This window comes from Colletotrichum costaricense (genome assembly GCF_030867565.1).
Source record: "Colletotrichum costaricense strain IMI 309622 chromosome Unknown Scaffold_26.1, whole genome shotgun sequence".
Classification (NCBI taxonomy): Eukaryota; Fungi; Ascomycota; class Sordariomycetes; order Glomerellales; family Glomerellaceae; genus Colletotrichum; species Colletotrichum costaricense.
Genome location: NW_026848255.1, coordinates 322,196 through 336,860, shown reverse-complemented (window position 1 = coordinate 336,860; position 14,665 = coordinate 322,196). Strand labels below are relative to the sequence as shown.

Here is a 14,665-nt window from a genome sequence, read left to right as displayed (position 1 = left end):
CTGGCGGCCGACATTGGTGACAGACATGCAACATGACAAGTCTGCTGTCAAATCTCAGGTTCTCGACCGCCGATCGATGGAGCGGAGCGGCACTAGTGGAAGTGGGAGATTGCATCGCTTTGACATAGGGTCGGGGCTCAGTTATCGGGATCCAGAAAACAGCCTAAAAACTGCTGTGAATATTCCCAAAGAGCTCTAGATTCAGCTGGTGAAGGCCTACGCCCAGCCGGAGATGTCCTTGATCGTCCAAGTCGAGACGAAAAGAGGTGTTCAGAATAATCGAGTCGAGGTCCAAAATTTCCGAGACGAGATGTTCAGGAGAAATGGGCAGCCGGTGGAGGGTCCACGCCGCTAGGACTGTATCCATGTAAATAGTACGACCGTTAGACTAACCAAGATCGAACCCTGGAAGCACCTAGGTAGCGGGTGTTTTGCAGCAATGGGAATATCCGGCTTTGAGACGGACATGTTGGTGGACCATTGGCCTCGACTGATCCTGAATTAAGGTGAGATATCGGCAGTTGGGTGTGACGAACCGGCAGGGCGACTGTTGATGCGACACTTGCGTGCAATACAATTTCTCTAGATACGTAAGTGGAGGAAGGTATTCCCGATTTTGCGTAGCACCTACCCATCTGTGCAAGTATTCATACTGAAGGCGCGTTTGAAGAAGGGACAACAAGTCTCCCACGTACACGTACTGGGTACTTCTTAAGGAAGGCCTCGATGGAGAGTATCTTGGATACCTACTTGAATACTGAGCATTCCTGCCAATAGACGAGTAGCACTTGGAACCCCTGCCAGATTACGCATCTGCAAGTGTCCGACGATGTCAGTCCCCCACGTACTTGATATCTTGTGAGCTGCTGGCCAGTCACCAGGTTTGTTCTCTCAATTATTGGGCAAGTGACAGCTGCCGTTATGGCGAACATGAAGTCATACAAGACCACGCCGGATGACACACGCTTGCATGAGAACTCTCACCTGTTGTTCTTCTTCTCTTTACTCGTCTTTGATTTCTCGGCCACAGATCCTTTCATGTTTGTATTCGTGATAACGAATCTCTACCTGCCTGGGTTCTGTGGTGATACCGATGTCGCTACCCCTGAAACCACGATCTCTGCGATGTCGAACAATTCTACCTGCCGTCCGAACCCGAGGACCCCCACGACAGACACCATGTGGCCTTCCGTGTGTACCTCATGGGAAGGTAGCACACACAGCAAGATCGCGGCGATAAGCTCGCCTTCCATCGCTGGAGGAATTCAGTGGCTGCTTCCTCTGCTGTCGAAGCTGCCATTTGCCTGGATTTCTTATCCGAAGATATGGCTACCTTCACATTCACCATCGGTCCGGAAGCCAAAATTGCTAAAACAACGTCAAGTAAACATTCCAAATGAAGACGTCAGACGAGAAAAGCCAGACATCATCGCCAAACGTAAAGAAGCCCTGGCGTACAGCCGCACGACTCCAGCTTCAACCACATCAGCAATAGAGACCCCATCTCACCACCTGCGCAAGGCAGACGGACTACGGCGGTGCGCACTCACAAGTACTTACATGTCGCCATGTTTCTCCAAAACAATACAAGCAATGGAAGCGGGCTAGACCAACCTCCTACCTTAGAGGAGGTTCGTATAGAGAGCGTTGTTATACTTGTTGTATCACTTTTGTCGCTTTGTGGTGCCGGCTTCATCATGGCCAGCTATTGGGTCAACCCCCACTCCGAATCAGTTAGCAATGTCCAGAAAGCTGACAAGCACTTCAGATCTTCCCAAACCTGCGATCCTTCCGTCATCGCCTTATCATCGGACTTGCGATCAGTGACTTTCTCATGGCTTTCAACTTCATCTGCTCGACAACGATGAATCTTAGCGGCAGACTTATCGATGATCCAGAACAAACCGACTTTTGTAAGCTCAACGGCTTCATGGCTCAGGTATTCGTCATTCAAACCGACTATTGGGTCCTCAACATCGCCATTTGCACGTTCTTCATCCTGACTGGCCAAAGAAAGCGAGCCAGCTGGGTGCAGAACCACGAAGTCGTCATTTGGGGACTTCCGTGGTTCTTCTCGGTCTTATGGGCTTCTGTGGGCCTCGGTTTGAATGGCTACCACAGTATCGGGGCTTGTGAGTATTCGTGACCAAGTCAAAGCACTTTCGTGTCATTGACCTAGGCGGACAGGGTGCTGGTTCAAGTCAGACAAAACGAGGCTGCTCGCCAACTTTGTTCCTCGATGTGAGTTACACACGATATAAACAACGTTAGATCTACGACTAACATGCCCTTAGGGATAATCATAACCATCATGTTTGTGCTATACGCATACCTCGCCCTTGTTCTTTTCAGAGCTCAGAACAGGTTAAGTTCGATGCAGGAGTCTCCCGGGCATCTGGAGTCCGGTTACTCGACACAAGATGGGAGCAGGGCCGCAAGCACTCACGAAGGACTGGAAGGCCAATCTATGATTTCCATCAGAAGGCTCAAAAGGGCAAGAAGAGACGATGCTCAGGGCAGCGAAGAGGTAATGACTGACCGTGCTCCAGATTGCTCGCCTGTTGCTTTTGTATCCGCTTGCGTATGCCATCGTCTGGACTATCCCAACTGCCATCCGGATATACCAAGCAAGTACGAATACGCCAGCACCTTTCCCATTGCAAAACGTCGATCAGGCTTGCATCGTGATACAGGGGCTTGTCGACGCCGTAATCTACGGTATGAACGAGACTTCAGTAGCAAGCTAGCGCACTTGCTGCTCACGTCGAGGTTTCCCTACCGTCCAAGGGATAGAAACTCGAGACGCGGACATCGCATCACCAGATATTACCAGGGAGCGATCTGCTCGATCTAACGATAGGAGAATGCGTGGAACCACACTATCTAGCTCCGATCCGACTGAAGCCGACAGAGATGACAACCCAAGCTTGGTCGAGTTGAGAGACTTAAGGGCGTAGGCTGCCCCATCGGGGTGGGAGGGGTCTTCTTCGAAGAACTTGGGTAGCTCGGATGAGGGCAGCGGACAACCAACAACACCTCTCGCATTTGCGAGTCCCTAGAATATCTGTAGATAAAACATAGTCACTTGGAACGGTGGCCATGGTGATGAAGCCGCGGGCTCAGAGGAGGTTCTGGCGCTCTTGAACACTGTGATATGGGACGAATTCCTTGGGTCGCCCCCTCTACGCAGAGCATACTCATCACAGGGCAAGGAATATGGGTAGTCTCTTGAGTAAAAGGGTGGTATCAACATCTTATTACTAAGGTAGCTCATGTCCGCTTGGGACTACCATTCACGATACATTCATCGTGTCTCATTATCGATCACAAATCCATCGTGAACACTTGGTCTCACACAATCGTTTCTTACATTACGTGCTCAGTGCTTGGCACCGCCTGTCTGCTCCGCAGTAGAAGCGGCAGGGACATCCTTTGCGATCTTGGACTTCTTGACCAGACGCAAGCCACCGATGAGCATGACTAGGCCGAGGATGCCCAGAATCACGACCAGCGTCACCAGCGCGCCGATGACGCCCGCCACGGGAGTCGAGACGCCTCCCTTGCTACCGCTTGAGCCGGTTCCGTTGGCGTCGGTGCTGCCATCCAGACCCAGGGCCGTGGCGCAGGTGCCGGTGGAGTTGCCGCAGGCGGTGCACCAGGTCTTGGTATCCTCAATAGCGAACTGGCGCATCTGAGTGACAAAAGTGTTCCAGGGCAGCACGGTCTCGGACTGTCCAAAGAGCGGGTAGACGGTGAGGTTGTTGATGCCGGCGGAGCCGTTTGCGAAGCGGAAGCGGACAGCGACGTCGTCGGCGGCCGGGCTGGCGGAGGTGGCGTTGGTGACGAGCTCAAAGACCATGGAGGAGGCGTAGTCGACGACGGTCTGGAAGTCGGCCGAGACCTTTTGCAGCTGGGCGAGGCCGAAGAAGGACGAGAAGCTGGCGTAGGCGCCGAACTGGATGTTGGCCTTGACGGAGGAAGACTTTGCTGCGTCCTTGAGCGTTGCGTTGAGGGCCTGGAGGACCTGGCCGGCCAGCACCTTGCCGGCGACGGCGCGGATGGGGTCGCTCTCGTTGTAGGCAAGGTTCCACTCGTGGATGTTGGCGTAGTCGGTCAGCGAGCGGATGGTGGCGTTGGTGAGGAGGGAGTCGGAGGGGATGCTGTCGTTGTGGATCCTGGCGACGTTGATGAGGTCGAAGATGGAGTAGGCGTTCTCAAAGGTGGCGGCCTTTGCGCCGAACGTGCCGTTGATGACGGGCAGCAGGCTCTGGTAGAAATCGCGGGACTCGGCGTCGACGGCGGCGTACTCGGGCGAGGAGAAGTAGTTGTTTGAGCTGACGACGGCCTTACCGCAGCCGCTGCCGCCCTGGAGCCACTCGCTGCTCTCGGCGTTTGTGCTGGTGGAGGCCGTGGCGACGGCGTTGACGGGGATGTACTGGTATCCGCCGAGGGGCGCCTCGACGCTGGAGCCGTTGGCGAGGGCCTCGACGGTGCCGGAGGGCGGGTAGAAGCCCTGGAGGAAGGCGTTGGCCGAGGACTGCAGGACGACGTCGGTGGGGGAGGTGACAGAGAGCTGCTCCGGGAGGACGTCGTCGGTGCTCATGTTGCGGATCTGGTGGGTGGCGTTTTCGCGGACGTAGAGCCGGCCGTATTCCAGGCCGGAGGTGTAGACCTCGTAGGCGCCGAGGTCGGTGAAGCGGACGGGAGGCGTCTTCTTGGCTGTGCGGTCGCCGTGGCGGTGGAAGACGTAGATGCCGAGGACGGTCTCTGCGGCCGCGGGCATGATGGGCAGACCCATTGCCAGGAGGTGCTTGAGTCCCATGTTTGCGATGTGTTGTTGGACTCTGTGAGGGTGTTAGCTCGACTGGTGATACTGATCTCCACTGGCTATAAGAGTTGATGTATGCATAAAAACATCAAGTAGAGCCCTCCACTTACTCGATATGAACCAATTGAACTACCAACTACTTGCTGCACACAAGTCGAGTACCCGCCGAAGTGTGAGAACGGCCGGTGAGATAAGCTTAAAGCCGGGTTGCAATTCCTGTAAAGAAGAAAAAGCAATAAAATTAACGGCCCGTCAGCAGTTCACATAAACCTCACGAGAGTTGAAGAGACTAAGACGATCGGGAGTCTCCTCGAGTCCCCTCGCGCAGCCGGGTACCGCCGGCCTTTTTATGTCACAACCGACAGTCGGACTTTTCGACGCTTCAACAAGTTAAAATCGCCTTCAAAGAAATCCTGCAGCCCACACATGGTTCAGCGACAGATGTTCCATTCCTCCTCCCCAGTCCCTAGCATGGTTCGACCCGCTTCATTGCTCTGGGCCAGTCGATGGTTGGCGATAAAGGAGGGGTAACAAGAGAAGGGTTCAAATAAAAACGCACTAGACCCATGGATCAGCATCCACCGGGCCAGGTCCTATCACTCTGCAGTCAAAAAGTACGATTTCACTGCAACCGTGGGCGGCGCGAGCGGGTGAGTCTTGCTGCTTATCCGCATGGCGGGCGACGGCGGGAATGGATGGATGCCACCACCATGCCACTCACGTCTGCGTAGCAATTCGTGTGGCCAATTAGTCAAGCTGTTCCTGAAGGCTCCGCCAATGGTAAGCTATCACCTGCAGGTCGAGGGATGTGGATGCCGGCTTGGCTCAAAAAGCTTGAGTACGCCGCACCCTGTCCGGTCTTTGGAAGACGCTAATTAGTTGGCTTGGTGACCGACCCGGTAAGAAAAAAAGTGTGTTCGGGGGCAGCTTTGCAGCAGCAAGCATCTCCGCTCCCGTCCGCGGGGCGGCTCGGCCTGTCGGCGGCTGGGAGATATGTATCTAAGTAGCCTGAGTAGAATTGTGGTGCCGATAGCCGCTTTGCTCAAGGATTGGAGGTTCTGATTGATAAAACGTGAGGTGGGATTGTACAAAATGTCAAAAGATCCGGGACATTTCTGTAAACGACTATATTCGTTCAATACAGTGCCATTTCCTACGGTTCTTCAATATATCTAACAAGCTGAGCGGTTCAACAGCCACACCCTTGCGATGTCAACTTACAATCTCTCCACCCCCGGTCGATGGAATTCCTTTGTCCGCGGACTTGCTGGAGGTGATCCTCCCTACCCCACCACGGCTGATTTCTCGATGTCGATTACAACTTGGACTCCGTCTTTCGGCCGCTCTTTACGTGCTTTGAGATTTCTCCCTTTAGAAGGAAATCCGGGTATTGCATGTCGTCATCTGTTCCAACCGCTAGTGCACCCTGGCGTCTCCAAGCACCGCCGTCAACAGGGATTGCTTGACCGTTGACGAAGCTGCCGGCGTCGCTGAAGAGGTAGACGGTGGAATCGGCAATGTCCCGGATGACGCCCCACCGACCCTGCGGCACCACGGCGTTGGCCTTGGCCTGGTCCTGCTTGCTGCTGGACAGCCGTTGCATGCCCTCCGTATCCTTGATCGGCCCGGGGGCAATCACATTGCTTGTGACTCCGAACGGGCCATACTCCAACGTCACCGAGGCCATGAGAGCATCGACGGCCGCTTTGGCGGCTGAGACATGTGCTTGCAGCGGCATACCTGTCCAGTGGAATGTGGCAGAGACGAAAATGATGCGGCCTCCGGTCAGGCCGTTTTGGCTGGGCGTGGGATTCTTCTTTGCCGACTCTACCAGGTAGGGAATGGTAGCCTTTACAGTGTTGAAAGTGCCCAAGACATCAATATCGATGACCGCCTTGAATGCATTGGGGCTCATGCCGGACAAGGGTGCGATGAAGTTGCCAGCAGCTCCCGCACTGTTGGTAATAAGGTTGTCAGCAGTCTACCCCAGGATGAGATCCTTGTGAATCGGGCGCTTACATGACAAAGTCGATGCCGCCGAGCTCCTTGGCGCATCGATCTGCGGCGTCTTGCAGGCTTTGGGGCTAGATATAAATTGTTAGCCGCAACATATCTTGAAGGAATGCGTGTGGATGAGCACATACATTTCTAACATCACAGCCGCCGATACCAATGACCTTTGCACCAGGCCTGGCTGTGGCTATGTCCTTTGCCATGGACTCTGTCTTTTCGACATTGCGGCCGATGATGCAGGCATTTGCTCCTAGGCGGACAAGAGCGCGAGTTTGAGCACTGCAAATGCTTCCAGCGCCGCCGGTGACAAAGGCGACTCTGTTGTCTGCACAAGAGAGTTAGTATTGACGGTGCTGGTAAGGTGGCAGCAGACAAAACACTATGTGCGAAAGTCACTCACTAAAGATGCCATCCTTCCAGACCGGACTCAAATACTCGGACTCGGGAATAGGCATGTTTGCAAGGACCAGATGTGGGTGATGAGGGATGGGACAGAGACAATGAACAAGGTATCACAGGTGATTTGAGATGATGACGTGTGGGACCCTGTTTCCACAAGATTAAGGCGATAGATGCTGATTGTTGGGGAACCCTGACGATGGATGTTTGGTGGATCCGTTGGCTGCACAAAGATATCGGAGGCTGCACGAGTGTTGAATCTTTTTGTTACACGATGAAGAAGAAACGAAAAAGAGTCCGGTTGGTGCGATGTCTTGTTGTGCAACGGCCACGGCAAGGCGCAGCTCAGATGGCAGGCGGTGGTAGCGCGTCGGACCTTGGGACCTCGGCAACGGAAGGTAAGGATAGACCCCGAGTGCGGAGCCTTCCGCGGCATGTCAAACCCAAATGATTAGTTATTCCGCTGCTGACTCATCCAGAGCTCGGTCACGATGGGATCACGGGGAAACCAAAGACACAGGTTGGGGAAGGAGCTGCTGATTGGTGGACGAGATCAGAGGAAAGAGATTGTTTCCTCTTGCCTTGCTCAGCCCCAGGTACGTTCCGTATGAGGCTTGTTAGGTAGCCTCTAGAAGCAAACGCACCTTACCCTCCCGTCCGGGGCCTAGTTTAGCGCGCAATCCTAATGTTAGTCTCCGGATGAACGACCGTCTCCCCGTAAGCCCTCTTCCGAACCACTCCCAGCGTGTTCCGGTCAGGTCAGATTCAACCGCATCATGTTATTTTTCAGATGTGTTAGTGAACCGTTGAACGGTCTGTTGGACCTGTCATCACTGATTTTGAAGTGAGGCGATACCTCTACGAAAAGTGATACATCATTTTGGTGTCGAAACCTAACGAGATGGAGCCACAGATGCTCGGTTCTGTCATTTCTTCAGCGTTGTCGTCCCAAGGACCTGGCGGCGGTAACATATTCACCAAGGGTTCATCGAGGCCGTTGCGGTAGGGCTCCGACCACATACTGGGACCTCAAAAGGTTACCACGTGAGAGAAGAAAACACAGTTGACGGCTCTCCACTGATGTTTTCGAATTCCTGCTTGACAATGAGTCTGTCGCCTGCCAAGTCGTACGATCTGAAGCAAGAATATGCGAAAGTCTCCCCTGTCACAGCATCGACCCTTCACCAACCTCATGCAGCGGCTCATCTCCGCGGCTGGGCGGGCTGAACTATTGGGTATCACAGGGGAACTCACCCCCAGTTCTGATCCGCCCCAAGCCCACATACCCTGCATTTTATCGTATATTCCGCCTATTGATTTCATCCCAGGAATGCTACGTACGTGACGAGCCTTGAGGAAGCAGACAAACAGTTTCCCACGAGCGAGCTGCATCTGTGCCGCAATTATACTGCATTCAGTCCTGGCCAAGGAGAGGGGTAAAACACACACCTTCTAGATTCATAAAGAGTCGCAAGTCCAAATTTGATAATGATTTGTTTCTTCGACGTCGTCCAAACGTGATCTTTCTCTTGTCAGACAGCATATCTGTGGATCATCGCAATGTGTAACGACGAAGCTAATCGTCCAGCCGCCACAGGCCCTGTGATTGCCGCTGAAGAGGGGGTAAGACGTTCTCAGCTTCAGTAGAACAATAGGCCCTAACAATTTGAACAGGATTGGGATGACAGCTCGTCAGACCGCGCTTCCGTATGCCACTACTCTCATTGTTCAAAACCGGCACCTGAACCGTTTCTCACAACCAGCTCAGAGCTTAGCATCATCCACCACCAGCTTGAGCAGCTCCATCTTCAACCATAGAGTTGAGAACGGCAGGACTTACCACAGGTACAAAGATGGCCGTGAGTCTCTCGACATAGGCCTCAGATGCTCTGCTAGTGCGGAAACTAACTTGCGTAGAGTACAGTTATCCGAACGACGAGAAAGAAGCCGACAGATTAGGTGAGTTTCTTCAATCTCTCTGTCGTATGGCTAAGCCGTCTGACTCTGTGTCCAGATTTGCAACACAATCTCTTCCTCCTCACCTTTTACTACCAGCTTGGTCTTGCTCCCTGCAATGCTAAGGACTCTGGTGTCAAGCGTGTTCTCGATGTCGGCACAGGCACCGGTCTTTGGGCAATCGAGTTCGCCGATGAGCACCCCGAGGCGGAGGTACGTAGGCGAAAGCGCCACTATCATCATCCTAGGTAGTAGAAACTAATGAGATCAATCAGGTCTCCGGCGTAGATCTATCGCCTGTCCAGTCAACAGCGTGCGTCTTGAAGTTGTGACCCTTTGCTAGATGCTGAAGCTCACACGTCATAGCCTCCCTCCGAATGTGAAGTTCGAAGTTGACGACATCGAAGAACCTTGGACATATTCGACACCCTTCGACTACATCCATACCAGGATGATGACTTCGAGTATATGCGATTGGCCTAGATTTTTCAAGCAAGCCTTCGAGTGAGTTTCGATAGAAGACATGACAGGCATAGGCTAACTCTAGCAGGCACTTGGAGGTCGGCGGATATCTGGAAATCCAGGAGACCGATCTCGATCCTCATTGCGACGATGGCACCCTCAAGCCAGAGCATGCAATGGTGAAGTGGCTGAAACTACTCGGCGAGGCGGTGGAGATCTTCGGACACCCTTTCGTGGATATTCCTAACCTCGCAGTCTTGATGGAGGAGGCCGGTTTTGTCGATGTGACTATCAAGACGTACAAGTGGCCTGTCAATGAATGGCCCAAGGACCCCCATTACAAGGAGCTTGGGTCTTGGACACATGCCAACTGTATGGAAGGCCTCGAGGGTTGGACGCTGGCGCCCTATACCCGAGCACTGAACTGGACGAAAGAGGAAGTACTCGTCTTTCTGGCGGAGGTACGGACTAACATGAAGAACCGGAACATTCATGCCTACTGGCCAATGTAAGTTTTCACTTCCCACTTGAGGTCTTTGGTACTGATGCGGAGTAAAGCTACTCGATTTACGGGAGGAAACCTGAAGAGAAGGCAGCCGAGCCGGCGTCGTAAGAGCGAGGCACTGGCTTGGTGGTGCATGCTTTCTTGTGCAGGAGTGAGAAGCTGCAATGTTCTCTTCTATTTATGTGGGTGGCAGGTTTCCCTGTCAGTCACAATGGAATATAAGCTGCATACTGTCTTCACCATCATCGTTTCGCGTGCCATATGTGGATCAATTCTTGCTGTCGACAGATAGTGAGATCGCATAATGCGCTGTGAGTGACCAGGCCTTAAGGCATACTCCATGACAGGTAGAAGTCCACATTTATAAGATGAGGGTAGAGCCGATGGTAATTTTGATGGATTCGCTGCACTCAATATTGTGCCTTCGCTCAACCGATCGTGAGTCCCACAGGACGGTGAAGGATCGCGGCCTAGAGCTATCATCTACTGACGGGCATCGACGGCTTGGGTACTCGGATATGATAGGATTTCTACCAACCTGCTACCATACATATCAATCGTTGCCTCCCCTGTAGTATCCGCCATGATACGTGCGTAAGGCCACCCCGGCCTGCTCCTGTGCCGTTGGAGCAAGCAGTGCCCACGCACCAACCTGGCACCTTGTCACCAACATCGCAAATCCATGTCTGGCCAAGAAGAGGGGCGGAATCCTCTTCCACCACAGATAAATGGTTCGCAGCCATTTGGATCTCGATTCCCGTCAATCTCTCTGTCAAAGCCAGGGGAGCTAGCGATGCAGTCATTACACTGCCTTTCGGAACTCAGCAACTATCATGTGCAACGATCAATCCGCACCATCGATTAACCACGGACCGGTCATCGTGGTTGATGAAGTGAGATGGCCGCTATACCTTAATGCGATTTGACGATACTGAAGTCAGCTGCAGATTACGGAGGATAACGCATCGGAAAGATTGACGGTAAGCAATGATTAATGTTTGACATCTACACAAGAAGCAAGCGCATAACTTTTCCCCGCAGAGTATCGCATCCTCAACTCACAGCTTATCGAGCTCGATCCTTCAACACCGCCATGAGAATGGGAGAACTTACCACAAATACAAAGCGGGAAGTATGTTAATCTGATATTCCCGGTCTTTCAGTCGTCTGACCTTACATCTTAGGATACAACTACCCTAATGACGAACGGGAGATGGATAGGCTAGGTATATGCTACCATTTTCTCCTTCAGATCGCGACGTCGAGTCGAGCTCATGTCATCCAACCTTTTCTCCAGATTTCCAACACGAGCTCTTCCTCCTCACCCTTCACGACAGACTGGGACTCGCTCCGCCAAACGAGCCAGGCTCAAAAGTCAATCGCGTGCTTGACCTTGGAACCGGTACGGGAATTTGGGCTATTGACTTCGCCGATGAACACCCCGAAGCAGTGGTTAGCAATCTAGGAGCAGTCGATTTCCGCGGAAGCTGAAGCTATGATCAGGTATACGGCGTAGATCTTTCGCCTACACAAACGACCGCGTGCGGACTAAATACCCATGGAAAACCATTCTGACATGCTGATATCATCATTTAGCGTCCCACCCAACATCAAATTTGAGGTTGACGATATAGAAGAGACGTGGACATACCGTGAGCCGTTCGATTACATACACTGCCGTGCAATGACGTCGTCTATATCAGACTGGAGGAAGCTCCTCCAGCAAGCCTACGAGTAAGGGCCCTCCTCATCTTCAAACAAGTAATCCACTGATTTCTGTAAGCCATCTTGAGCCCGGGGGTTGGTTTGAATTGCAAGAAGGTCATGTCCGACCCTTGTCCGACGACGGGACGCTAACTCGGGAGCACTCACTATCAAGATGGGCAGATTATATCGAAGAGGCATGCAATATCATGGGGCGCCCTTTCGTAAATGTGCTATCCCTCGTGGAAGTCATGAGAGAGATCGGCTACGTCAATGTGACGTATAGCACGTTCAAGTGGCCTCTTAATACTTGGCCCAAGGATGAGCATTATCAGACCCTCGGCCATTTTAACCATGAGAATTACATGGAAGGGATTGAAGGCTTCACACTTGCGCCTTTCACTAGGGCCCTCAAGTGGTCACGGGAAGCGGTCGACATGTTTCTCGTTGGCGTGCGGAACGATCTGAGAAACAGATGTATACACGCATACATTCCCATGTGAGTAAATTCAACCCGGCGGGGCGGCTCTCACTTCTTCTTCTAACCATCAGTAGTCAGTTGATACATGCGCGCAAGCCTGAGAGGTTGAATTAAGATTGATAGTTGAGGGCACCAGGCCGCGATGAACTGAAGAATGTTGACGAAGTTGATACCAGATGCCCCAGATACGGCAGAGGAAGAAGATTTTCAAGTAACGTTCAACCTCGCGACTCTGTTGCGATCCTGTGTTGGAAGTTTGAAGGCCCACATGTCGCTCATGAAGACATACAAATTGGGTCGTTTGTTGTCTCTCGAACTAATGCAACGGCCCAAGGCCGCGGCACGGGTTGGTCAGGTGGAATCTGCAACTCGATATAAACCGGCCAACGAGATAAAATACTGATTCGCCACATCGTACACTCCTGCTGCTTTTGTCTTAGAACGATGGGCAGCTGATTCTGATACGTTCAAAACCCTGGTTCTGTTGGAAGAAGGCTCCAACAGCAAACAATAATCCTTGTCACCAACATGCATAATTGTCTCCATTCCAGAAGAGGGGTAGCAGTTCTTGTTCCACAGATTCGATAAAATCGTTCATGTATCCGTCGCGCTCCTCGTTTTGTCTTTGCTGTAATTACTGAGCGGGTTGTAAATCTTCCGGATACACACCGAGGGCTCACAAAACTTATTTCATGATGGCGGACAATACAAACGAGCCGGTGCCTGACAATGGCCCCGTCATGGCGGCTGACGATGTAAGTCGCAGCTCCTAAATGAGCGCCTGCTCAGTACTAAGTACCGCATAGTTCAGCGATGATGCTTCATCTGATAGGGCAACTGTAAGTCTATGGGAAATGAAGCCCTGTGTCTGGTATGAGCGGCCTAATGAATCTAGAGCATCGCGTCTTCCAGTACAAGTCTGTCCAGCTCAATCCTCCAGCATCGTATCGAGAACGGGAGGACGTACCACAAGTACAAGGAAGGCAGTAAGTCGATGAATTAGCCACGTGGTTTTTGCGACACTAATGAATACAGAATACAACTATCCGAATGATGAGAAGGAGAGTGACAGGCTGGGTACCTCACCCTTACACGTTTCTTCTTCCGCATTATCTCATGTCCTTTACAGATCTTCAGCACAACCTGTATCTACTCACGCTCGACTACAAGTTGGGTCTTGCTCCCCCGAATGAGAACAACAAAGCCCAGCGTGTGCTTGACATTGGAACTGGAACCGGGTTGTGGGCCATTGACTTCGGGGATGAACACCCCGAGGCCGAGGTAAGGACACCAGCACCAATTCCATGCAAAAAGCGCTAAGTTTTGCAATAGGTGCTCGGAATAGATCTCACACCAGTCCCCACGGCATTGTACGATCCGATTCCTCTCGCATTACCGCACGTGTAATATACTAATGACACTATAGCGTCCCTCCCAATGTCAAGTTCGAGGTCGATGATGCTGAAGAGCCCTGGACCTTCAGTCAGCCATTTGATTACATCCACATTCGTGGTATGACCTCAAGCATCGGTGATTGGAAAAAGTTTTTCCAAAAGACATTCAAGTAAATGATTTCCGGATCCGCTTACATTGAGTCTGTACACTGACCTGTCAGCAACCTTACGCCAGGTGGCTACGTCGAGCTTTTTGAAGGTCACATGCGGCCAGATTGTGACGATGGGACGTTGACATCTGACCACGCTTTCATCAAGTGGGTAGACAAGATCGAGGAGGCCTGCAACATCTTCGGTCGGCCGTTCATCAATATCCCCAGCCTGATCCCTATACTCAAGGAAGTCGGGTTCGTGGATATCGAAATGGTCAAGTACAAGTGGCCCCTCAACAACTGGCCAAAGGATCCCCACTACAAGGAGCTTGGCGAGTGGAATCTCGAGAATTTCCTTGAGGGTATCGAGGGATGGAGTATGGCTCCTTTGACCAGGGCCCTCGAATGGACAAAGGAGGAAGTCAACGTTTTCCTCATTCAAGTTAGGAATGACTTGAAGGATAGAAGAATTCACGCCTACACACCCCTGTAAGTCTCCTACCGATGGGATCGAGCCAAAATTTGTTTTGCCTGCAGCTCTACCTCATATCGAACGTAACTAACCATGATCAGCTACCTGATCCACGCGAGAAGACCTCCTGCGGCGGAGGCTTGAAGTTGCGCAAGGTCCGAAGATAACCTGAACCTTGGGGGGTCGGCGGGGTAGGCGATGTTGAAGTAGCTGGTGAAGCTGGCGGATGAAGGTGTGTCGAGGAACCTGAATGTAGCAAGCACAGCCTATAATGACAAAATGGATTTAAATATTTCACT

The 14,665-nt window shown here is 52.2% G+C and overlaps 6 protein-coding genes across 6 annotated transcripts; 4 read left to right on the top strand and 2 right to left on the bottom strand.

Moving 5' to 3' along the window:
- Positions 1-1,697: 1,697 nt before the first annotated feature.
- Positions 1,698-2,747, top strand: CCOS01_15926 (uncharacterized protein; the record flags this gene model as incomplete). Its single annotated transcript, XM_060464064.1, has 5 exons — positions 1,698-1,712; positions 1,769-2,132; positions 2,188-2,241; positions 2,295-2,341; positions 2,550-2,747. 5 exons carry the CDS (start codon positions 1,698-1,700, stop codon positions 2,745-2,747), a joined length of 678 nt encoding a protein of 225 aa, XP_060305445.1.
- A 632-nt stretch (positions 2,748-3,379) lies between these two features.
- Positions 3,380-4,822, bottom strand: CCOS01_15925 (histidine acid phosphatase; the record flags this gene model as incomplete). Its single annotated transcript, XM_060464063.1, has 1 exon — positions 3,380-4,822. The coding sequence occupies one exon, from the start codon at positions 4,820-4,822 to the stop codon at positions 3,380-3,382; it is 1,443 nt and encodes a 480-aa protein (XP_060305444.1).
- Positions 4,823-6,143: 1,321 nt separating this feature from the next.
- CCOS01_15924 (short chain dehydrogenase) lies at positions 6,144-7,296 on the bottom strand (the record flags this gene model as incomplete). Its single annotated transcript, XM_060464062.1, has 4 exons — positions 6,144-6,783; positions 6,848-6,912; positions 6,973-7,166; positions 7,242-7,296. The coding sequence occupies 4 exons, from the start codon at positions 7,294-7,296 to the stop codon at positions 6,144-6,146; spliced, it is 954 nt and encodes a 317-aa protein (XP_060305443.1).
- A 1,504-nt stretch (positions 7,297-8,800) lies between these two features.
- Positions 8,801-10,271, top strand: CCOS01_15923 (uncharacterized protein; the record flags this gene model as incomplete). The annotated part of the gene is made up of 7 exons (XM_060464061.1): positions 8,801-8,863; positions 8,937-9,099; positions 9,158-9,199; positions 9,255-9,409; positions 9,540-9,700; positions 9,747-10,166; positions 10,217-10,271. The coding sequence occupies 7 exons, from the start codon at positions 8,801-8,803 to the stop codon at positions 10,269-10,271; spliced, it is 1,059 nt and encodes a 352-aa protein (XP_060305442.1).
- A 1,324-nt stretch (positions 10,272-11,595) lies between these two features.
- On the top strand, positions 11,596-12,462 carry CCOS01_15922 (uncharacterized protein; the record flags this gene model as incomplete). The annotated part of the gene is made up of 4 exons (XM_060464060.1): positions 11,596-11,615; positions 11,760-11,897; positions 11,947-12,366; positions 12,423-12,462. 4 exons carry the CDS (start codon positions 11,596-11,598, stop codon positions 12,460-12,462), a joined length of 618 nt encoding a protein of 205 aa, XP_060305441.1.
- Positions 12,463-13,043: 581 nt separating this feature from the next.
- On the top strand, positions 13,044-14,510 carry CCOS01_15921 (uncharacterized protein; the record flags this gene model as incomplete). Its single annotated transcript, XM_060464059.1, has 9 exons — positions 13,044-13,103; positions 13,155-13,187; positions 13,244-13,334; positions 13,384-13,425; positions 13,478-13,629; positions 13,681-13,718; positions 13,775-13,912; positions 13,964-14,383; positions 14,468-14,510. The coding sequence occupies 9 exons, from the start codon at positions 13,044-13,046 to the stop codon at positions 14,508-14,510; spliced, it is 1,017 nt and encodes a 338-aa protein (XP_060305440.1).
- Positions 14,511-14,665: the final 155 nt, after the last annotated feature.